At 51.6% G+C, this 24,520-nt stretch overlaps 1 protein-coding gene and 1 long non-coding RNA gene across 5 annotated transcripts in view; one reads left to right on the top strand and one right to left on the bottom strand.

Moving 5' to 3' along the window:
* Window positions 1-1,041: 1,041 nt before the first annotated feature.
* The window catches only part of ABCC3 (ATP binding cassette subfamily C member 3), a 55,354-nt gene continuing 31,875 nt past the window's right edge, over window positions 1,042-24,520 (bottom strand). The window contains exons 11-31 of one of the 4 annotated variants that reach the window (XM_077164771.1): window positions 24,096-24,188; window positions 22,736-22,939; window positions 22,492-22,638; window positions 21,970-22,057; window positions 21,477-21,543; window positions 21,133-21,259; window positions 20,871-21,047; window positions 16,346-16,513; window positions 15,865-16,057; window positions 14,835-14,949; window positions 14,495-14,636; window positions 14,179-14,386; window positions 13,731-14,041; window positions 12,418-12,617; window positions 12,146-12,272; window positions 11,049-11,150; window positions 7,822-7,968; window positions 7,506-7,664; window positions 6,797-6,963; window positions 4,135-4,329; window positions 1,042-1,619 (exon numbers count right to left, since the gene is read on the bottom strand). In XM_077164771.1, coding sequence (XP_077020886.1) covers window positions 1,511-1,619; window positions 4,135-4,329; window positions 6,797-6,963; window positions 7,506-7,664; window positions 7,822-7,968; window positions 11,049-11,150; window positions 12,146-12,272; window positions 12,418-12,617; window positions 13,731-14,041; window positions 14,179-14,386; window positions 14,495-14,636; window positions 14,835-14,949; window positions 15,865-16,057; window positions 16,346-16,513; window positions 20,871-21,047; window positions 21,133-21,259; window positions 21,477-21,543; window positions 21,970-22,057; window positions 22,492-22,638; window positions 22,736-22,939; window positions 24,096-24,188 — 3,246 coding nt within the window. In that variant the 3' untranslated portion in view covers window positions 1,042-1,510. The other 3 variants (XM_077164774.1, XM_077164773.1, XM_077164772.1) reach the window with 3 other exon arrangements.
* LOC143687636 (uncharacterized) lies at window positions 7,906-12,276 on the top strand. Its single transcript, XR_013177602.1, has 3 exons — window positions 7,906-8,513; window positions 11,783-11,872; window positions 12,031-12,276. It is a non-coding gene; the product is annotated as an uncharacterized LOC143687636 (long non-coding RNA).

The raw sequence follows: 24,520 nt of genomic DNA, 5'->3' as shown, positions 1-24,520 counted from the left end.
GGTTCAGGGCGGCTACAGTCTCTCACAGCAGACGTCATGCCAAATTGGCCTAATAAATCAGAGAGCATAGCAGAGACCTTTTCTTAGCACCAAGGAGAGGCAGAATAATTTGGGCATTTGTGCTTTCATACATGCTTTATCACAAGGATGGAAGTCTTCCATATACTCATAAAACATCCTGGGCAGAAACAGCCTGCCAAAAAAAAATGTGATTAACCTTTAACAAATGGTCTTGCAGCACAGGCCAATCCAGAGCATATAGAAAACCAGATCAAAGATGCCATTTCCACACCTTCTTCAAAGCATTTAGGGTAGAAAAAGCTATCACCTACAAACAAGTCATATGGTACCAAAAATAAAAGGTATAAGAAATAAGAGAAAGATACAGAAGACCCGAAAACTTGGTAAGGTAACCAAGCAATCCATCCCAAATCTAAAAGGCCTTGTGCGAGGGGACCTCTGAACTGTAGGAAAACATCGTTGGCCTGCCTGAGAAAACAAATTTAATTCACCCCCTCACATCTTGCCTACCAGCCTGGGGCTGTCAGGCAGGACTCACGGCAACCTCTGGACTTCTCTGCTTGCACATTCTGCTTCAGCTGGGGAATATGACTGATTGGGAGGCCTCAATGATGATGCAGGCCTCTCTGGAACAGACTTCTAAAGGAGCAAGGAAATAAAGCACCATGTACTTCTCAGCTCCTAGGGAAATAGGTTGAGAGGCTGGAGGAGTGAGAAACATGGTGTTCACACCAGCTTTCCTAAGAGGCCTCTGGTCAGATTTCAGGGGCTTTATTTCTCACTTTTTTACGGTATCTGCACAGCAGAGCAGGAACTACTGGCAATTACCCAGTAAATTTTGGCTATGAAGACAATACTTCCAGCTCAGATCTCTTGGGTCAGAAGTTTTCGGATAACTGCAGTCACATAGATATGTGTAAAGTCTATCTTCTCCACATCTCCCTCTTCCTTCCTGCCTTCCCTAAAGGTCCTAATCTCCAAACTGTGAACAAAAGCTCTTTCAGTGTATAGATATACATATACATATACATATACATAGCTTTATTTCTTCAGTGCTCCATTTTTAATAGATTCAGGCCAGAGCCCCAGAGTACTGGACTCAGTTCCTAGGACAGCCTGGCCCTGCAGTCTTCTTTTCCAGGACAGAAAAAAAAGAACTGTACTTAAATACTCTAGAAAATATGAAAAAGCTTAGGGGAAAGGGGTCATGAAATGATTGAGAACACTACACTGGGAACCAGGAGACTTGAGGACTAGCCTGGGCTTGGCCTTAAACTTGCTGTGATCTCAGGCATGCCATCCACCTATTTGGCCTCATTTCCTTGCCTAAAATGTTCAGTACAATTCTTCTGTGAGGTGCTTCATAGGGACAAAATCTAACAATTGCCCCCAGTGTTTGCCATCAAGTCCATTTTCCAGAAATAGTTGGTGTCATTCCCCTTCCTGATGAAAACCAGGGATGGCCAGTTGGAAATCCCAGGAATATATTTCAGGCAAGTCCAGCGTCTCTGGCCATCCCATAGAAGATGCCTCTAGCTGCAATAAGGTTGCTTGGAGAATCAAATTCAGCTACTGTCCCTTTGTCCAGTACCAGGACCCTAGCCAAAGAAGAGAAATGGTCAGGTCTCCATCAGCTCGGACCTGGCCACACAGTCCAGCCCTGCCCTTCTGGGTACTGCTAAAGCCCTGCAGTGATATGCCAACCCACCCACTTCAGTCAACCAACTCAACACGGCTGATACTCCACATGTGCCCGCTTGCAAGACTGGCTATTTTAGCTGCTCCCTTGGCCCTCCTAGCAAATGAGGCAGTTTCTGGGATCAAACACTAGGTCCTATTCATCTCTGCTAGTTGGGGCTCTGAAAACTTTCCCTAATGAGCCCTTCCCCTCACTGTGGTCTTAGGACTTAGGGCAGGCTGTGCACAGGGAGCCACACATGTGCACTTCCATCTGCTTTGTGCCAGCTCACAAAGGCACGCAGCGGGACACTGGGCTGCAGTGAGGCCTGACACTGGAATCTGGGACTGCAGCTGCAAATCCGCAGCCGGCTGCTGCTGACAGCGGATCCCCCTCCACCCTCCTCAATCAGGCTTGGGCCTGGGATTAAAATCTGCTAACCAAACACAAGGTGCTAACAGGCTGGCTCCGCTAGGGTGGGGCAGGAGGGGAAAGGGCTCTCCCAAGTCTGGAGAGATACCCTCGATGGAGGGGGTACACAGCACTCTCTGATACTCCATCGACTGGTCTCCTGGAAACATGTTCTAAGAAAGTGTGTTTCTGTGGTCATTACTATCTGGCTACTGGCCAAACTAGAGTCCAGGAAACTGCTTCTACCTTTGCCCTAACCCCCAAAGAAGGTCTTCAATGACTTCTCATTGTTTTTAGGGTAAGGACTGAATGCTTTACCATGGTCCTCAAAGTCTAGCATGGTGGGACCTGCCCCCTCAACCCATCATCTTTGTTCCTCTTCCCCTTTTGTCCTCTGTACTCCAGCCTCATGTGATTTCCTGTCTCAAGGCCTCTGCACATGTTACAGCCTCTACCTAAAAGTTTCAGTTCCCTCCCTAACCCTGCCCCCAATTCCTACTCATCCTTTAGGGCCAGGCTGGCCTTAGCCACCCCGTGTAGGTTTGCTTCCTCTGGCCTACACGTACGTGGACCCCTGCTTCTTCCCTGCAGGCTCTAATGACATGTTCACTGTGTGGTTATTAGATTAATTTCTGCCTGCCCCACTGGAATGCATGAACTCCCAAACCCCAACGTCAGTCTGAGCCTCCCGCTTTCAGGCTGCTGGGGAAGGAATCATTTTAAATTAAGCCTGCAAACTGATCCTTGCAGTCCCAGCCCTGTCCCTTGTCTGGACCCAGAGCCCAGGGCTACCCAATCACCCTCTCTTCTCCTTCTAGTGGGGCCCAGGATGGGGTGGGTGGGGATGGAACAGAGGGGAGGTAGGGTGAGGGGGGCCTTTCCAAGTAAGGAACAAAGTGTCACCCATTGCCTGGCCATGGCTAACTCCCTCACCACCACCACCATTTTTATTGAACAAAGAAAAGCTTGGTGATGTATTTCCACCATTCTCCTTGAATAAACACTTCCTTGAGCCTCGTACCTCCTCCTCTGGGCTCAGAGCTCCAATCCACTGGTGTTTCTAAGGGGTCAGCTGACCAGGCCAGCACCAGTACACTTCCCTGAGTCTTCAAAGCCCCCTAGCCCCCTCCCCTTGACCTCTGTACCACTCCTTGGCATTTGGGACGAGGCCAGAGTAGATCCCAGGTTTTCTTTTTGGCTGAGAGGCCTGCCTCCCAAAGGAAGCCGTAAGATTCCCCAAGACAAGGCCCCTTCCCTATACTTTTGAGGGCCTAGTATCGGAGAATTACAGTGAGCCGGCAGGAGAGGGGCTGGAGAGGAAACTAACATTTTCCAAGATCACCTGCACTTAAAGAACATTATTTCATTGGCTCATTTCAACAACCCAGAGAGACATGAATCATTCCCATCTGAGAGGGAGGCTCAAGATTTTGTGAATTGCCCAAGGTCACATGGCAATCAGCTGCAGGCTGGGCCTGGGCTCAGGCCTCTGACTCCAGATACAGTCCCCCCACCCCCCTTCCCCAGCCATCAGCGCCTCATGATGCTGTCAAGAAACAGGCACTGGATCCAGTCCACCAGAGCAGGGTCCCAGCATCACGCGTCTTCCCTGAGCTGCTTCCTCATCTATGACATGGTGTAATCACGCCCACCTCTCAGGGAGGTAAGAGGTGCAAACGAAGTGACGGCACATGAGCCCTCCCAAAGTGGGTGTTCAGGAGACCACAGGAAGGATTCTTTCTTCTTACCCCAAATCATCAACAGGATAGGCAGGATGGAGGTGGCCTGTGTGTGAGAAGCCCCAGGTGCTTCTTCCTCAGGCCTTGTAACCCGAAAGTATACACCAGAAAATGTCCCTGTGTATCCCCCTGCCTCATGCCAGGTAACCCCGCACTTTTCTATCCGTTATCCATAACTCACAGAACCCCCCCGCTGTCTCCCAATCCTAGACGACCTCACCAGGTCTCCAATTCCCAGACAGTCCTAATCCTGCCTCCCACCCACGCCCCGGGCACGCCAGCCACCTGGTGTAGTCCATGACGGTGTTGAGCCGGTGCGCAATGGTCAGCACAGTGCAGGTCTCAAACTGGGTGCGAATGGTGGCCTGGATGAGGTTGTCCGTCTCCAGGTCTATGGCGGCCGTGGCCTCATCTAAAACCAGGATGCGGGTCTTACGGAGCAGGGCTCGGGCCAAACACACGAGCTGCCGCTGTCCGATGCTGGAAGGAGGAAGACAGGCAATTCCAGCCTGGTGCCTCCCCAAGCTGCCTCTAGCCCTCGCTCCCCAACCCATTTCTGTTTCCACTTCTTCCCAACAGTCCAGGACTGGCTTTCTGTCCACTCCCATGTCTGCCAAAGTCCTGCTCTCCAGAAAGCCAGAGTGGAAGTCAGGCCACTACAGGGGTTTTGAGGAGCCTTGGGGGTAAAGCTGGTGCCCAACAACTTTGTGAAGCCCCTCTAGTCTGTCTCTGGCACCTCTAGTCTCCTCTTTCTGTACTTTTTCCCCATCCTGGCTCAACTAGTATCATGAAGTTTCTGTGCTGCACCCTATCAGTCATTTACACCTTAGTAAGAACATGCTTAAATGACTCTTCCTGGTTATTTGTCTATAAGCCTTCCTGCACTATCTTGCTGTGCCTAATATACATAATTCAGACAGTCACCTCCCATCCTCATGGGAAGAACAGGCCAAGAATACTGTGGGGACAAGAAAGGGGTAGGTCAGGAGAGGATCCTGGGAATTCCTCTAGTCACTGGGAAGGCGGAGGAGGGGCAGGATGCATACCTTCACCCTCCCACCTTGGAAGCCAGGACCAGTGGACAAAGCGAGGCTGTGTTCCTAACCACAGAGGTTGCCACACCCCCCACACCCAAGGACAAATACCTCAGCCCTTCCCAAAGGAGTGAGTCACCACAGCTGGGGTGAAGGCCAGGTTCTCTCTCTGGCCCATTCCCACCACTAATGATGGTTTTGGCAGCAGAACCTGCCGCCAGATAGAATCAGGGCTGATTTATGGAGGGACTGACCGAGGATATAGGTTTTAGTTGAAGTGGCTACAAGCTCAGTGAGGGAGGGGGAGCTCATTTCTGTCTCAGATCCTGTTGGGGGTATGTGTGTGAGGGGGGGAGGCACTGATAGCCAAGGAGCAAGTGGGGAGAGGAGAGTAGACCGGAAGACAGCAATGCAGGGAGGGGTCTGAAGACAGCCCAGGCCTGTCCACCAGCCACCTTACAGCAGCTACATAAATGAAACCCTGTTAAGATATCCTTTCAGCCTTAAAGGGCCACTTGGAGTGGCAATGGAGTGTCACTGGCTGCCGGGGTGGAGGAGATGGCTATGATCCAGCAAGGAGAGGTTGGGGTGAAAGCCCCCACTTCCCTGAGTATCCTGCACCTTTGCCAGCTGAGAAGCTACAGGCAAATAATTTCATATTTCTCAGCTTCATTTCTAACCCACAGTACTGCAATGGGATTAAATAGGATAATGAAGGCCAAAGTGCCTCAAACACTGTTAAGAACTGAGCAGATGCAAAATTTTTTTTGAGATCTGGATTGGGTTCAGAATTATGGACTGAGTATTAAAAATAATAGAAGGAAGAACAGCTCACATTTAACAGGAGTGTTAGCCAGGCTAAGTGCTTTCCATTTCATCACAATGACCCTAAGATTTGGTCGGCCCAATAAGGCAGCCACTGTCTGTAGGTGGCAACTGAGCACTTGAACTGTGCTGAGTCCGAACTGAGAAGTGCTGTAAGTGTGAAATACATACTGGATTTCAAACAGTATGAAAAAAAAGAAAGAACGCAAAATATCTCAATGATTTTCGTATCAATTCTAAATTGAAATTATAATCTTTTATATATATTGAGTTAAATATGTTTTTAAAATTAAGTTCAACTGTTTCTTTTTACTTTAAATATGACTACTAGAAACACTTAAATGGAATATATGTATGTGACTCGTATTACATTGTTATTGGACAGCACAGTGCTAAGAGGTACAGATTATTATTATTCTCATTTCAGAATGAAGAAAAAGGAGGCACAGAGAGTTTAAGCAACTTGCCCCCAAATCACACAGCTAATACAGTCTCAGCACTCAGTAAAAAGTGCCTCCTGGCCCTCCCTGATGCTCAGCCCAAAGGCTGAGATATAAAATCTGGGGTGTCCAGGCCTGCTAAGAAGGTCCTGGAGAGCTCATGTCACCCACTCCTAAACTACAGGCCACACTGCATCCACCTATGATTTTCCTCAAACACTGTAGGCTAATCTTTCCTCTCACCTGACCCGCAGGTTTTATCCAGAACCCCTTCCCCAGGCCTAGCACAGCACTGAAACTTCACGCGACATGACTGAATAGGGCTTCGGAATCTCCCAGACCAGGTTCAAATCCCACTCATGCCTCCTCCCAGCTGGGTGACTTTGGCCAAGCCCCTTGTCCTCTGAGCCTGTTTCCTCATGTGTGAAGCGGAATCATGGCCCACCTCTGGGGCTTGTGGGAAGAAGGGTCAGCAAAGCAGCACACAGTACCTGGTGAACAGAGTATGCTCAATGTTCCCAGCCCCGATGAGAGCGCGTAGGGAGGGGCAACCTGGCCTGACTCTGCATCACTTGATGCCACACCCTCAGATGGTCTGGAGTCCCTGGTGAGGGCAGGGGTCGCTGACCCGCCCTCCCCAGCTGTTACCTGAGATTCTCTCCACCCCCGGAGCACTGGAAGTCAAGGCCTGCCGGCTGGGAGCTCACAAACGTGTGCAGGTGGGCCAGCTCCAGGGCCCGCCACATGTCCTCCTCCGAGTAACTGCCGAAGGGGTCCAGGTTCATACGCAGGGTCCCCGAGAAAAGGGTGGGGTCCTGGGGACACAACAAGGCTCAGCGAGCAGCAGCTCAAGCCCACAAGGAGCCAGGGGCCCCAAGGCCAGGGAAAAAGAGAGGCACCGAGGTCACAGCTTTCCCTTACTGTCCTCTGCCCCGCAGGACCCAGGCAGCAGCCAAGGAGACGGACAAATTGTCTGCAGGGAAGTGATAAACCGCGGCTTTGCTAATCACAAAGTCCTCCGTTAAAGCAGGAACCGGAGCCCCTAATCTGGCTCCAAAATGTCCAGTCGGCAGAAAAAATACCCCAGAGGAGCCAGAAAAAGTGAAATGTATGTCAGAGCTATGCAGGACAGATGTCTCACAGGGTGGTGGGGCAGTCTGGCCCCGCTTAGGGCAGGGTGGCCTGACTGGGCCGGGCTCCACCTGCCCCTTCCAGCTCTGGGACTGCAAGGCCTCCTTTGTGGCTGAGCTCCCTGCTACCCCGCCCCAGCCTCTGCAAAGAGATCCCAACCTCTGTCCTCCAGCGACGGGACAGGGGTGGGGCCTGGTCCATGGGCCAGCCCATGCCAGGCTCTCACCTGAGGGATGATGGTCAGCTGAGAACGTAGGTCATGGAGTCCAATGTGGGCCACGTTGAGGCCGTCGATGCAGATTTCACCCTCTGCCGCCTCCAGGATGCGGAACAGGCAGAAGGTCATGGACGACTTGCCAGCCCCTGTGCGGCCCACGATGCCCACCTGGAGGGCGCGGACACGGGGTGGGTCACAAGGGACCGGAAGGGGTGGGGGGAGCCCGGGGAGGAGGGGCGTCTCTGAGTCCCCCACCCCCACCCCCAGGGGCCAATTGACCCCACGAGCGAGCGTCCACGTCCCGGAGGAGCCCACGCACGCGCACCTTCTCGCCACCGCGCACGCGCAGATTCAGGTCCTTCAGCACCAGCTCCAGGCCCGGCCGGTAGCGCGCAGAGTAATTCCGGAACTCCACGTCGCCACGCTGGGGCCAGCCCTCCGGTGGGCAACTGCCCGCGATCACCCAGGGAGCCTGGCCGCAGGGGCAGACGGGCTGTGCTGCGGAGGCCCCCCACTTCCCCAACCCGAGCCTCTCCCGCTTTCCAGCCTCCCTCGCCCCCAGGCCCCTTCCCTCCTCACCTACGATGGTTCCTGGGGGAGAGCCTGGTTAGCCCAGCCTTACTGCTCCACGAATCCTTTCTCCCTCTGACTTTAGTTCCCACAGCATCTGCTCCCAAACTCCCCTGTCCTAGCCCCCTCCCCCTGCGCCCTGGGCTCTGAGGGGCCTTGGTCCTGCCTGCCGTAGACTTCCTATGGCCTTTCGTGCCCCTCCTGAGGCTTATGCTCCAGTACCAGGAGACGTAGGATCAGCAAGTACTGGAATCCCTGTTACGGAAGAAGGTGATGCGGCCTTGGGGGAGACAAGGCCTGCTTGGTGTTGCTGCTCAGGGGCCAAGGAAAGCTTCCTGGAGGAAGTGCTATTTGAATAAAGACCTAAAGGAAATGAGAGATCAAGCCACATGTATAGCTGGGGGAAGGGCATTCCAGCAGAGGGAAGGACAAGAGCCAATGCTCCAGGTGTGTTGTGGAGGCAGGGAAAGAAAGATGAGGGGGAGGAAAATAAGGTAGTGGGTGGTCCTGTCATGTAGGGCCCTGCAGCCCATTTCAAATACCATGTTTGTTTTGTTTTGCTTTTCGTTCTAAGATGTGGAATCATTAGAGGGCTGTGCACAGAAATGGTGTGATGTGATGTGTTTTTAAAGGTTCCATCTGGCTGCTAAGAGGAGAATAGATGGGGGAGACAAGGAGGAGGGTGGAAACAGGGAGACCAGTTAGAAGGTGTTGCAATAATCTGGGTATGAAATGACGATGGCTTTGAGACAGGCATCGCCATAATTTGTGAGGCCTAGTACACAATGAAAACGTGAGGCCCCTTGTTCAAAAACTATTAAGAATTGCAAGGCAGCAGCAGCAGGGACTTAACCCGAGTGTGAGGCCTGTCTAAGGCGCGGCTCTGTGCGACCGCACGGATCACACACCGTGAATCTGGAGGGCCCTGCTTCGGGGTGGGGGAGGCCAGACTGCCAGCAGTAGAAAGCAAGGCACCTCGAGGAGGTGTCAAAGAAAAAAATGGCAGTGAGGTGGAGGACAGGATTTTCTAGGATAAGGAGATAAGTATCATGTGTAAGACGGGGGAAATGGAATGTTGCACATGAAGAGGGAGCATTTGAAGAACCCTGGGGAGGGGGGAGCAGGGGATGATGAGGGGCCTGGGAAAGGCAGGATGGAGGCCAGGCTGGGAGCACCTTGGTGGAGGCCCACCAGCAGGGTGAGCGCAGTCCATGTGTGGGGGGGTGGGCACATTTCAAGGAGGGAGGTTTTTTTTTTTCATCTAAATGAGGCTGAGAGGGAAGTTAGATGAGAAGCTGAGAGGCCACTGGTGGAACAGTTTCAGTGCAGGGATGGGAGCAGAAAGCAGACTATGGCAGGCAGATAAGTAAAAGGGAGATGAAGGAGTGGAGAGAGCATGATGTACAGACCATACTTGTTTGTTTTTTTTCGCATGGGCAGGCTCCAGGAATTGAACCCGGGTCTCCGGCATGGTAGGCAAGAACTCTGCCACTGAGCCACCATGGCCTGCCCAGACTATACTTTAAAAGAAGTTTTATGATGAAGGCAAACAGAGAAATGGAGCAGTAGCTAGAATGAGATACAGGGGGAAGGAAGGGTATGTTCTGTCTACAATGAGAGCTATGATAGCACAGTTCTGCATGTGACGGAATCATCCGACAGAGGGGGCAGGGCTGATGATAGAGGAGATGGCAGGCATAATTGAGGAATGAAGTCCTTAAGTGGCCATGAGAAGCTGAGAGCTGGACTTTGAAACAAAGAGGGACATTTTCTGTTCAAAGAGAAAGGAAGAAGATGTGAGGGCGACACAGGCAGGTCTGAAGGTCTGGAGGCAGGAGCGTTGAGGAGTTCACGTCTCATAACCTATTTTCTCATGGAAGTGCCAGGCAATGTCAAGAGCTGAGTACAAGGGAGAAGGGCATGTGGGGATTTGAGGAAACAGAGTGTTGGAAACAGAGCTTCCTGAAAATGGGAACACGCCCTTATTGGAGAAGCAAAGAGGGAATGCCTAGCTGTAAAGTCTGGTCATAAGTTTGTTCTCCAGCAATGTTTAGCTGCGCAGTGCAGGCATAAAAAAGGTAGATGAATGGGCTCATCTGGGATTGGGATTTTGTAGGTGAGTGTAATTGAGAGATGGAGAAAGGCAAGAGAGGTGAAAATATTTGCATTAATGGAACATAGACTCTAGGTTGGACAGGAAAGAAGGTGAAACCAGGAAGACCTGAAGTCTCCAGTGAAATCATTCAGTCTTCCTGGTTTCACCAGAAAGACAAAGGCAGGATGATGGGATTGGAGGTCTCAGTAAGGAAAAAGTATTGTCACAGTGGAAGACCTGAGAGGGATGGGATGGGGTGGTGTAAAAGAGGGGTATTTGACATTGCTCTCTCAGAGATGGTGCAGCCCTGGGCATAAAGAGGTCCAGCCTATGACCATGAGAAGGAATGGGTGGAAAAAAGTCTGAACCCCACAGTAGAAGACAATTTCCTTTCCCCAGCAGTGTGCTGTCCCACCCCTGCTCCTGCGGCCAGGCTGATCTCCTTGGCTGGATTGCTTACCTTGTCCCTTTCCTGCTCCATACCACCATCTTACCCAACCTATCAAAATCTGTCCACCCTTCAAGTCTCAGCTCACCTTCTGTGATCACCCTCGCCGAACAGTCCCCTTTCATTGTCCTCTTGGGGTATACCACCTCAGAGCCTTTTTCATCCACAGCAGAGCCCTGACATATGTCTTACCTCTCTCACTAAAATCAGAATCTGCTCGAAGGCAGACCCGTCTCTTGTTCAACTCTGAACCCTCTACAGCTTCTAGCATAGAACCAGACCTTTGGCTGATGCTTGGTAGAGTTGAATAGGTGAATGAGTGAATGAAGAGCTACCTGAATAGTTGTTTGGCCTTGGTGTGTAGGGATGGAGGGCCACCAGGCACCCTTCCCCAGCTTTCCCAGGTTGCCCCCAGCCCCAGTCTCTTTGCAGTGCCCACCTCGGTCTCTGTCTTGGTGTACTCCTTGACTCTCTCCACAGCCACGATATTAGATTCCAAATCTGACATCAGTCGTACCATCCAATTCAGAACCATTGTCACCTGGCCAAAGGGACTGGGTCATGGGCAGGAAGCAAGTCACCACCCCCACCTCCAATGTCTTTCGGAAGAGTTCAGATTCTTTGTTCATGCTCCTATCCCATCTCTGACCCACGTAGATCTTTGCAAGCACAGGTGTGCCACCGGGGGCTCCTCATCGTCACTGCCTCAGGCACTGATGAACCAGACATAACCAAGGAGACTTTAATATGCCAAGGACTCCCCTGGGAATCATGTTAAAATGCAGCTTCTGATTCAGTCGGTCTGGAGTGGGACCTGAGATTCTGCATTTCTAACAAGCTCCCAAGTAATGTTGATGCAGCCTGTCCAGGGACCACACTTTGCATACCGTGGAGTGTTGATAGACATACAGAGTCCTGAGCGCCACCCTAGGCCTGCAGAATCAGAATATGCACTCTAACAAGACCCCCAGGCGATTCACAAAAGCATCGAAGTTCGAGAATACTGGCCCATCTGGACTGGACTGCCATTTGTTTAACAAAGCATTTAAGACGAGAGTCATTGAAAATGTGATCTGCTTTACAAAAATTCTGTTGTAATTACAGGACCATCTCTCTGACCTCCAGCCTAGGCTTGTGTCCAGAGGTTACCTTCTCTGTATAATTTCTCTGCAGGCTTGTGGGCATAGAGTGTAGTTCAGCCCTAGACTTCTCTGCCCAGGACCTCTGCCAGCAATGCTCTTTTATATCCTGCCCACAGACAGGGTAAGTTCTGTTTGTCCTTTGGGATCAAGCTCTAAGAGCATTTCTCCGAAATCCCGAAGCAGAGAAACTGCTCTCAGATCTCACAACATTTTGTTCCTCCCCCGGAAGACCCGCTCATACTGCATTACAGCCCCCTGGGGACACTCGTGTCTCCCCAGACCCTTGAGAGCCGGACCTGTGTTGGGCAGAGACAGGCACTCAGGAACTGCTTGTGACAGCTGTGAGACTCTGTCCCAATGGTGGCCCTGCTCTGGGGCCCAGGACCTTCTGTACCTGGAGGGCATAGGACACCGAGAGGCCCACCAGCCCAGGATTCAGGCTGCTCCTTCCAATCACAGCGAACAATGCGGCAAAGAGCACGACACAGTTCCCTATGAACTCCACGCGGATCCCCAGCCACCTGCGTGAGGGGTACGACCAGGAGGAGGTGAGGCGGGTGCAGGACGGGGGTGGTTTGGGGGCAGGAGGCACTAGGACCCAGAACGGCAGGGCCCTCCGGCAGAGACCCTGGTGGGAACTCTTGGGAGCAGGGTGAGGCTTCTGACCGGTTGGAGGCAATGTAGGGGTAGGAGCTCCGCTGGTTGGTGTCCACCTTGGTGTCACTGATGGCCTCAAAGTCCTGGCCACGGCCGTAGGCCCGGATGACGCTGGTGCCGGCCACTGTCTCCGAAAAGTGGGAGTAGATGGGCGAGCGGCTGACCGATTCTAGACGCTTCAGTTGCCGTGACGTGGCCACATAGTAGCGCTGACCGGGTGGGGGGAAATGGCTTGGGATCAAGGCCCTGGAACCCCCAACTCAGTCCTGCACACCCCCTGAAACCATCCATTTCCCTGAGGCCTCCTCCTAGGCAGCAGCGGTCTCCCATGAGAACTGTTCCCTTCCTCCACCCCCTAGAGCCCAAGACAGGGTCCTGATGTGGTTCCCTGAACTCATTCCAGCCTTTCCCTCAGTTCGGCCTTGCTCAGTCTTCCAGGCCACTTCCTCCAGGAAGCCTTTCCTGATTCTCCAGTCAGAAGGTGTCTCTTGGTTTTGGCTCCTGACCCCCTTACTCTCCGTATGGATTACAGCACTGACCTTGTTTGGCCTCCTAAGTCAGTGAATATGTCTAACCCTACTTAGGAGTTCATATAGTCAAATGTTTTTGTAAAATTTGCAGAAATAAGAAAAGTTTGTATTCTTTTCCTTAAAGAGCCTCTTCTTCCAATTGTTTAAGCTACAGCCCCAGAAAAACATGATTCTGCCTCCAATTTCCATATTCTCCACTCTGTGGGCCCCAAGATGGTGAGGGTTGTCGAAGAAGGTCCCTGAAGCTCCCCTGCCTCAGACCAGCTGAAGTCCAGAGTACCCTCTCTGTGCACAGCGCTGAGCTTCTTCTACCTGGTGCATGACCCTGCATCTGCTGATTAACTGCAGAACAGCTCAGCCACTGTGAATGCCTTTTGCAGTTAGCAGTACATATAACATGACCCCTTTATGTTAAAAACATACATAACGCATCTATGTGTATGCACCTATGTTTAAGTATGTATAAAAACTTGGAAAAGATATGTCCCAAACCATTTTCTTTTAAAATAGTCCACGGTAGGGAATCCCAGGCCAGCTGTACAATTTAGCTTCACAACAACCCTGTGGGTAGGCTCCGTGATACCCCAGTTTTACAGGTGAGGAAAATGAGTTCCAAAAAGGTGAAGTAACTTAACTACTGCTTCCAACCAAACCCGGCTGTCAAGCTGGGCAGCCCCTGCCCCGGCCGGATTTCCCCATGCCCCACCTGGATCAGATCACCTATCAGATCAAGGGACCACAAGTGAGCTCTACCCCCAGCACGCCCACCCACCCGCGGCCGCCGCTGCTCACCTGTGCGAAGAGGTAGAGCGCAGCCAGCGGCACGACGACCACGACAAAGAGCGGCGTGCTGGCCATGATGACCACAAGGGTGGAGATGGAGTTGTAGAAGACACCGAGCAGCTGGAGGATGGTGGGGCCCAGGACCTCATCGATGATGCTGATGTCCTTGGAGAAGAGGTTGAGGATACGGCCCGAGGGCGTCGTGTCGAAGAAGGACTGCGGTGAGCGCATCTTATTGTGCAGCAGTGCCTGGTGCAGCAAGCGTGCCGCCTGGACGCTGCCCACCGCCATCATGAGGGCCGACACCAGGACCAGGAGCCCTGGCCGGGGAGGTAGAGGACAGGCTTGCTTGCCTGGGGAGGGCCAAGGAGGCTCTAGCCCCTGTCTGGGGGATGCCACAGCCCAGCAGTAAGGAAGGCACCTTTGGGGCCCCTTCCGGACACCCCCGCAGGCTCACCTTGCAGCATTCCCAAGGCGGCATAGACGCCCAGCCTCAGGGAGGTGTTATTCTGGCGGCCATCCACCACGGGCTCGTTGGTCCAGGCGCTGAGCCAAAGGTTGGCCCCAATGATGGCAGCACTCTGAGCCCCGTATAGGAGGCAGATGGCCAGCGAGGTCCAAAGCCCCATAGCCTTGGTGTAGTCCCAGAACACACTTGGCTTCACCTGCAGCCCGTGGCCACAGTGGCCAGGGACAGAAGATTCTCGTCAACCCCAGCCCCCTGCTGAGGGTCTGTTCACCCTCTCCAGCCCCCACTTAGCCTTTCTACTCACAGAGCCCATCTCCACCGTCTCCTCCTGGATCAGCAACCCGCGAGCCTCTGTGGCCTGCACAGCCTTCTCTGCTGGGCCCAGATGTCTCCGGGGCACGAGCCGACCCTGGCCTTCCCCTTCTGAGGACATGGCACTCAGCTGTCTGCAGAGGTAGCTGGTCAGGCCTGGCCATGGGGGGCTCTGATATACCCTCAGGACAAGAGCCCCCAGAAGAAGGTTCAGGTTGTAGCCAGAGGCCCAGGATGTGAGTGTCAGGGAGAAGGCCCACCTGCACCCCACAGCAGGGCTTGGGCAGCCCAGATGCAGTGTCCCGGGGAGTTGGGAGCTCCCAGGAGCTCACCTCCTAAGCTGCATCTGGATCTCATAGGTGACTGGCTCATTATCCATCAGGTCGGTGTGGTTGCTGAGTGTGTCTTCAAGCAGGAACACCTCCTCATCCTCTGCATTGTCCAAGACTGCAGCAGGGCAAGAGGAGGAGGCAGAGGTCAGCTAGCTCACCCTGCAGGCCCCTGCAACCCTCCAATACCCACTCCAATGGAGGAGCCTAAGTGGAAAGGCATGGAAGAAAATGAGAGGGATCGAAAGGGCAGCAAGAAAGACTTAGGCCAGACAACAAGAAAAACTTCCCATCGGGGACTAATGGAAAGAGGGACTCAAATATAAGAGTCACTTACTCACTGGATGACCTTAGGCAGGTTTCTAAATTCTCTGAGCTGAATTTCCTCAAATATGAAATGGAGATAATAATAGTACTTACCTCATAACCTCACTGTGAGAACTAAAGGAAAGAATGCGTGTTAAGTGCTTAGCAAGGGGCATGGCACTTGGTAAATGCTCTAGACATTTTAGCCGCATATACTGGTGAGACGACCCAGAAAAAAGGTGTGTGAGCCAGACCAGAGTTTGGAGTTGGGGAGCTGGGAACTGGGCTTCAATTCACTCTCTGACACAGGAATTTTTTTGTTTATTTACTAGATCCCAGTGCCTAAAAGAGTACCTGGGACATGCTCAAAAATATTTGTTGATAAATAAATGACTTTACCAAGAACTTGTACATAGTCCAAACAATTTACCCGTTGAACAGTCCAGCCATATTAGCTGGCTGTGGACCCTTCAGCGCTTTTGACAGATGGGGAAATTGAAGCTCGGTGAGCTGAGCTGCTGATCCAAGGTCCCACAGTTAGGGAGGAGGAGGAGGGGGGACTTGCCTCTGTGCCCAGCTCATTCTCCCTCTGGTGAGGTGTGACTGTCACACAGATGGTCCCCGTTTCCCAGGCCTCAGTGTACAGCACTGAGCTGGCCCAGAGACTCGGACATGCAGAGGCAGGCGGGGGAGCACAGGTTCATAGAGGGCTGGGGATGGCAGATACCAGTCCTGCCGTCCTCCTTCGGGCGCCCCTCATCCTCCTCAGGGACACAGTTGTGGAGGAAGTCAGCAAAGGAGCTGTTCCGCTGCAGCAGGGCCGAGTAGGGCCCTGCCTCCGTCACCTGCCCTCCAGCCAGCACTATGACGAAGTCCGTCTGGGGCAGGAAGCTGATGCCGTGCGTCACTAGCACCCGTGTCTGCAGGGAAGGCAGGAGGCTTTCGTCCCCGCCGCCCTCAGCACCTGCTCCCTCCCTCCCCCCCAGACACAGGGCCACAAAGCGGGCATGAGGTGTCCGTGTGCCAAGGAACAGGGCACTCACCCCGTGCCTCTGCGGTGTACCCCCCATCCCCCTGCCACCCAGACTGCCCTTCTGCTTCTGGGCCTTCCCCACCTCCAGGGCCTGCCTTAACCCCTCAGCCTCTCACCAGTCCTGCCCAGGACCCTAGATCACACTTTGGCCCCGTCAGCCTCCCGTGGACCTCACCTTGCCAGCCAGCACACCCTCTGGCCCAATGACTTGGTCGAAGATATGCTTGGCCACGTGGGAGTCCACAGCCGACAGAGGGTCATCCAGCAAAAAGATGTCGGCACCACTGTACACAGCTCGGGCCAGACTGACCCGCTGCCGCTGGCCCCCTGACAGGTTAATGCCCTGTAGGGAGGTGGGAACTGGGTGGAAGGGGGTAGACAGGCATGGGGGACAAAGGTCCTGTCCACTGTCATTAAGTCTACATCAGAATCCACGTTTTGTATACCTGGTCTCACGCCCTCGAAGCTCTCAGGCCCAGAGGAAGGGGTGGTGACTCCCAGAGACCTCGGGCAGAAGAGGGTGCCCCCTCCCTCTGATGGGTGAGGACGTCCTCCTGCCTCAACTCCACCACCCTGCCCAGCTGGTTTCCCTACCTGCCACTTCCATGTGGGGGGAGGCTGGAAATCCCCTACTAATCACCTATTTGCAAATGACTTTCCTAACCGTTATCCTTTTTGGTCCTCGGATCAGTCCTTCCAGAGAGGTAGCATTAGCTCTACTTTCAAGATGTAGAAGTTAGAGCCTAAGATGTTACTAACTTTGTCCAAGGCCCTGGGCTGTTAAGGGAAGAAACAAGAATCAGAGTCTAGGCCTGATGACTCCAAGTCAACCCCAGAATCCATCAACCTTCAGGTTGTTCGGTCACCAAAGAGAAGTAAGCTCTCTTTAATTCCATGGTGAGAAAACAGGCAGGTAGAACCCCAGAGGGCTTATCCCAGAGGTACAGTCCGCTCCTCTGCCACCAGCTTCCCATGTTCTCTTTGGAAAAGGGCCGAACTCTATGGGTTGTCCTGAGAAACTGAGCTCTGGGGAGAACAGATGCTGGCCTGGGGCTGGAGCTGCAGGGAAGAAGCAGGAGGATGGAACACAGCTCTACTCATTGAGGCCCGTGAGCATACCTGCATTCATGCATTCAACCAGCCAGTCTTTATGGAGCTCCTACTATGTGCTGGGCACTAAATCAGGTATAGTTATGTGAGGTCAGTGTGGGTCCAGGAGAGGGGGGAAGGGGAGTTGTGTTGTAGATGGCGAGGTCTTCTCTGGGTTCCCATAACCTTGGGCTCCTACCTAAAAATTTCAAGCCCATCCATTCCCCATCTCCATCCTTTTCCAAGGTCCACCATCCAGCCTCCTCCCTGGGCTTCCAGGTCCTCACCACATTGAAGCCAGCATGGTTTTTCAAAATGCAACTCTGATCCTGTCCCTGCTTAAGACCCTTAACCGACAAGTGGAACATCAAGATAAATAATGATACCCACTGAATCAAATAAGAATCCATATCAATATGAGTACCCCATATGCCACATTAATATGAATGAATAAAGGAAAGTTAATAAAGGGGAGGGAAGGAAAAGCTCGTACTTACAGTAGAATACCAACCAACAGCTATAGAAGGAATGGATTTAGAAAATCACCACTGGGCAAACATCACAGTAAACACTGATTCAGGCAAGACAATGAAAATTAAAACTGGTGGATGAGAAGGGTGATGTCAGCAATTTAGTGGCGTGAGATGCTCTAGGGTTCTGTCCCCCAACAGAATTTTTGAATGATAAACAGAGACTGGCAGAAACAGAGCTCTGGAAACAATGGTTAAAGGGTTGCAGTAACTGGGTGAGCACCAAATTAAGAAAAAGGTAACCTAAAAGATGGTAAGAAAACTTTGTGGCACCTTTACTGGCCCTTCCCTCACCCCATTCCTGGCTCAATGCAGCAGCAGCCGGTACTTCAGCGCAGGTCACTGGCTTGGTTCAGGAGGGAGCAGAGTCACCCTTATACACATACTGTGCATGCATGTCTGTACCAATCTGTTTGGTGGCAACGTGAAGGTCTGAGCAAGGATGCTCCTCTCTGGCTATGGGCCCTGAACTTGCTCTCTATGTAGAAGTGGCGCACAAGGCAACCAAAACTCTATAAGAAAATAATCAAACAATAGCTGCCTGGAGCAAAGGATTACTGGCTTTAAGATGTACAATATAAGGCCTGGGACCAATAGAAAAGACTGCAAATTTCCTGGGGAGAGAGGGGCATTTGGAGAGTATCCATGTGAAAGGGGAAGTTCCTAATGCCACACACACATGCCCAGGACATGCCCAGAAAAGATGCATGCTCAGAAAAGAACAGAGAGAACTCTATACTTTCCCCTTGGGTACTTCTTTAGACTCATTGTAAGCCTGGCTGAGCTCTGAAGGAAAGCACCCACACAGAGCCAACTTTCAAAGACTGGGAAAAGTTTTTTTTCCCCCTTTCTTTCTTGCTCTCTTTCTTTCTTTTACTCATTCATTCACCTTTTCTTTCTTACACTTTTTGTTAGTGCCTGGCATTCAAGGAAATCTTTGTAATAACAATAGCTGGATCTAAGCTTAAGGAACAGACACTCCATTGGCAAAAATCCAGAGTTAACACAGAAAAATATTCAATTGTCAAGTGTGCAACAAGAAATCAAGGCATAGAAACAGGAAATGATGGCCCAATCAAGGGAACAATATAATGCATCAGAAATCATCAAGTAAGAAGTCCAGGCTTTGGACGTAATAGAAAAATAGTTTTAAAAACTGTCTTAAATATACTCAAAAAGCTAAAGAAAACACAGGTAAAGAACTAAGGGAAATCAGGAAAATGATAGAGGAACAAAATGACAATTTCACTAAAGAGATAAAAATCATAAAAGGGAACTAAACAGAAATACTGGAGCTGAAGACCACAATAACTGAAATAAAAAATATCCTAGAGAGGCTCAACAGCAGATTGGACCTAGCAGAAGGGAAAAAAAAAAACAAAAAACGGTGAACTTGAAACATGACAATTGAAATGGTTCAGCCTGAGGAGAAGAAGAAAAAAGAATGAAGAAAAGTGAATAGAGCCTGAGAGAACTGTGTGGGACACCATCATCAAGCATACCAAAATACACGTTGTGGGGGGCCCAGATAGAGAAAGAGAGAAGGAGCAGAAAAAGTACTTGAAACAATGGCTGAAAACTTCACAAATTTAACAAAATACCTGAAATTGCATTTTCAGAAGCTCAATGGACTCCAAACAGGATAAACCCAAAGAGACCCACACCAAGACACAGTGTAATCAAATTGTTGAGTGCCAGAGATGAGGAGAGGGTCTTGAAAGCAACAAGAGAAAAGCCATGCGTAACGTACAAGTGAATCTCCATCAAATTAAGTGCCAATTTCTCATCAGAAACTTTGGCAGCAAGAAGGCAGCGGGGTAATGTATTTAAAGTGCTGAAAGAATCAAATTGCCCTGAACTTGGGTTCTTAAGAATTCTATATCCAGGAAAACTATCCTTCAAAATGAGGGAGAGATTAAGATATTCCCACATAAACAAAAGCTGAGCGAGTTTGTCACCATTAGACCTTCCCTACAAGAAGTGTTAAAGGAAGTTCATATCAAAAGGAAAGGATACTAGAGGGTAGATCAAAGTGGCATAAAGAAATGAAGATCTCTGGTAAAGGCAACTACATGGGTAAATATAAATGCCAGGACTATTGCATTTTTGGTTTGTAAATCCACTTTTAACTTCTTAAAGGATCTAAATCTGTACTTTGGGGCACACAAGGTATAAAAATGTAATTTGTGACAAGAACAACATAAAGGTGGGGGGACAGGATATAGGAACATATATTGTGTGCACGTCATTGAAATTAAGTTGGTATTAAACAAAACAAGATTGTTTCAGATTTAGAATGTAAAAGGAGGGAGAAGGGAAAGTACATGCATAATGGGTGCCTGTTTTTTGCTTGTTGTTTAAACTTCCTTGGAGGGACAGAACCCTGGAGAGTCTCACTCCGCCATCTTGGTATTCACTTAATGAAAATTTGATGAATGAATTGGTGAATGGATGAATGAACAGGTGAATGATGAGCTCCTCTTCTTCAGCTGTTAAGATTCAGTTCAAAAGGGATGCTTTCCTTCATAGGCCACACCCTTGGTCCCTTCCCTGTGCCCTGCCCAGGCCTCCAGACTGTCTCTGAAGGTACTATAGCCCTTACCTGTTCACAAGACTGCCTCGTCCCTCCCTCTCTCCCTTCCTTGGCCTTATAATGCCATGATTTTAATTTTGTTTCAAGATAATTAAAAAAAATAAATATACAAAGGGTTGATACCCCCAAAGCAGATTTTCTTCGTCATTCCCTCTTGCATCAGGTGGCCTGCACTTCTGTAGAGTGACAGCTATAAATTAACATTCTGTTGTCAGTATTCACCAACCCCTCACAAACTCCAGTGTTGTCTTTAGAGTGTTTTTCTTTTCCCTTGTTGTCTAAGCACAGAAGACCTCCTATAGTTTCAACATGCAGCTTCTTATTGATGAAGAGGAAGAGGACAGGACCTTTCTTCCCAGGGCTTAGCAAAGAGCGGGGCATGACATTACTTGAATGAGTGAATGAGTGATTGAATATATGGATCTGGGCTGGGTTGAAGAGAGCTGTTGAATGGGCTGGCTCCCTGGGGATGGGAGGGATTCCTGTACCTTCTCTCCAATCTCTGTCTGGTCCCCGCCAGGTAGCATTTCCAGGTCAGCCAGCAGGGCACAGGCCTCCAGAGTCCGTTGGTAGCGCCTGGGGTCCAGGGCTTGACCAAACAGCACATTTTCCTGAAGAGTGGCATTCTGGATCCACGCCTGCTGGGGCACATAGGCCACAGAACCCTGGCCACATGAGAAGATTACCTCGGGGTTTGCCCAAGAAATGGCCAAACACCATTACCTCCTCAGGAGTTCCCTCTTCTCTCACCTTCACATACACCTTGCCTTCCAGCTTCTCCATCTCTCCCAACAGGGCAGAAATCAGGGAGGACTTCCCACAGCCCACGGGCCCCACCACAGCCACCAGTGCTCCTTTTGGCACCTGGATGTCTAGGCTGGGCACAGGGACACAAGGAGCCCAGGCAGAGGCAGCAATCAGGGCATATTTTGGTCCCCAACCCCCCACTGGAGGCCCAAGCCTCGCTGCTTCCAGACACCACCCCGGCACGCCAAGGTCCGTCCTGCAGTCCAGGCCAAAGACTGGGAGGTGGGTGCTGCTATTGGTCTGGGACCACTTTAGGCAGCTGAGCAGGGAGTGGCAGAAGCTGGTACCTGTGCAGAGTGGGGGGCAGGTTCTGGGCCCAGGTGAAGGTGCCTCCTTGTATGGTGATAGCATAGCCTGAGAGGAGCAAAGCAGACAAGGTCAGGGAAGCCCAGGGGATGGGGAAAGTGGCAGGGAGGGGCAAATGGGGGAGGGAGGAGCAGGAAGGCTACAAGGGGGATCCCTGGAGGAAGGGGAGGAAGAAGAAGTGTGGGGATCCTTTGGGAAAGGGGCAAGGGAGAAGGCAGGAAGTTGGGAGGAAGGGATGAAGAGGCAGGAAGCCCTGGGGCCCAGGGAGAGGTTAGCCCTAGGGAAGAAAAGAGTTTGAGGAGTCCTGGGGGAAGGAGGAAGAGGAGGAGATCAGAGAGTCCCAGCGAGAGGAAAGGTGGCCCTAGAGTTAAAGTAGAAGCGAAGAGGAAGAAGAAAAGAGGTCACGAGAACAAGTAGGAAGCTTGGAACCGGTTTTCTGGAGCAAAGGCTGGGGCCAGCGGGGGATCTTTGGACCTGGAGAGATGGTCTTTCTTTCCACACACTGGGGGTCAAGTTCATCTTGGCTCAAGAAATGCTGGATCCGTTTGAGAGACACACTGGTCTGCAGGAGAGAATGAGTCAGCCCTGAGGGCCAGCCCTTCTCCGGTCCCCCACCCTCTCCTGTTCCTGGCTGGTCCCCAATTTCCTGGGCTACTCAGGGCCCCACTGGGCCCAGACACTGGTAATGGCCTCCCACCCCCCAACCCTGACCAGTCTTCCATGGCTCTCACTTTCTAAAGATAAGGGCCAGGTTAGTAAGAGGAGGCTATCTCCAGAGCTCAGGTTTCCAGAGACCCCGACAGACCTGCTCTGATCGCAGATGACCTCTGTTCCTAATGACCTCACTCAAACTTGAACTTTCCATAATCCCAAATGGCCCTCCCCGGAGATTCCAGAAACTCTCTCTAGCCCTTGACAGTGACCCCAAGTGATCCTTGCCTGACCCTGACAGCCTGCCCTAACTCCAGAAGCACCCTCAGCCCCACCTGGCGTTACCTGGACCAGGAGGCTGATGAGCTGGGGCAGCATGGCGATGGGCATCTTTAAGATGTTGAACAAGGACAGGGACACAAAGGCTTTCTCCGCATCCAGCACATTCCTCTCGTCCACAGAGGAGTAGACTCCGAGAGTGATCAGGGTCACCTGGGCAGAAGAGGGGAGGAGGGCATCGGGTGGGGTCCCAGAGGTCTGGGCCAGCCAAGCAGGCGGCAGGAGCCTAGCACGGGGCGCGGCGCCTCACCAGGAACGGGGTGCACGTCCAGGTGAAGGTGGTGTAGGCGTGGAGGTGGACGATCTTGCGCAGCAGCCAGAGCTCGCGCTGCCGGAGGCCCTCCACTTGCTGCAGGAAGCTGGGCTCCCAGGCGTACAGCTTCAGCACCCTGATGCCACCCAGGATCTCGCTCATCAGCTTGAGGCGTGAGTCCTTCAACTCCATTTGCTTCACCTGTGTGGTGGAAAGAGCAGCTGGGGCAGTCCCTGCTCCCTTCAGACCTCCTACCCACGGGGCTCATGCATTCGGGGTGGGGGTCTCACCATTCCCGCTCACTCCTCCCTGGCCTTGCCTGTGCTGTCATCTCTGCCTGGACTGCCCAGCCCCAGCGCCCCACTTCTCTGCCTGACAAAATCCAGCTCCAGCCTTAATGCCATTGTCACTGACCCTGCCAGGCAGCATCTTCTGCCTCCTTCCTTGGGTGTCTAAAACCTGATGTCCTTTCCTTTTCTTCCAAAAATGACCCTTTTGAGTATATGTTTTCCCCATTAGATTGAGCTTCCTGAGGGCAGGGAGCAATTCTGACAAAGTTCTATCTTTGTTCCTGCAGGGTATGGCACGCCAGGTTAATTTATTCATTCGATCCCTATTTATTGCGTAGCTATTAAGTGCTGGCTGTAGGAGATATGACGATGAGCAATTCCCATGAGACCCAGTCATATAATAGTCCGATAGGGGAGACAGATATTAAGCAAACAATTGCCCAAATCAGTGTTTACTTACAAAGTATTGCCAGTGCTCTGAAGGGGAATAACAAGATGCTCACTTCAAGAGAAGAGTGGGCTGGGGGCAGAGGAACTAAGAGTGGGTAATAGGGTGGGCCTCTTGAGGAAATGACATTTAAGCTGAGAGGTACAGGAAGGGAAGGAGTTAGGCAGGCAGGGGCCAGGATGGGGATGTTGAGGGACATCTCTGGCAGAGGGAACAGCATGTGTAGGGGCTCAGAGGCACACAGTACATGGTGCTTTAGAATGTTTGTCATTTATTCTATTTGCAATGAGAAGCCAATGAACACTTCAACAATTGCTTGCAAATAAAGGACTGAATAACTGGCTGTGGACACTTAACATAGTACAGTGGGGAAAACTCTCATTAGACCAGAAGACGCAGGTTCAAGGCCTGGGTCTGCCTGATTCTGGGCTGGACCGTGGTTCCCCAGTGGCGCAATGAGAAACCCTTTTGGGGTGGCTGTGAGGGTAGGATGAACCAAGACCTGTGGAAGTGGGCTAAGGCCTGTAGCCACCCATGCTTAGTAAGCAAAGTAATTGAGAGGCTCCTGGGTCAATGCACGCCCTCCTCCGGGCACCCACCCTGCTCTGGTGCCACCCACCTGGAAAGTTCGCGTCTTCATGGCCACAAGTCCATTGAGTGGAATCAACAAGACCAACAGCGCGACCCCAGCCAGGATGGAAGGACCCAGGTTCTGAGGATGCACAGGTAGATAGCTAAGACAGACAGTCAGACAGATCACCAAGGTCAGTAGACAAAACCCTGTTGGTCTGAAATGTGGAGATGGGCAGGAAGTGAAAGGCAGTGATCAGACAGAGAAAAGCAGCCGTAGAAAGAAGTCACAATGACCAAAACATTCGCAGAATGAGCCAGCCTGTTAGATAACAGCCACTGATGGGGACAAACGGCCAACACAGAAAGGTGACCAGATCCACAGGAGGGCAGATACAGACAGACAGACATTGACAGCCAGATCACACCCTCCTTGCCTCTAAGTCCCTCTTTCCTCCCTGGGTCCTGCAGGAA

Source organism: Tamandua tetradactyla, chromosome 6, assembly GCF_023851605.1.
Source record: "Tamandua tetradactyla isolate mTamTet1 chromosome 6, mTamTet1.pri, whole genome shotgun sequence".
NCBI lineage: Eukaryota > Metazoa > Chordata > Mammalia > Pilosa > Myrmecophagidae > Tamandua > Tamandua tetradactyla.
This window is presented reverse-complemented; position numbering and strand designations above follow the sequence as displayed.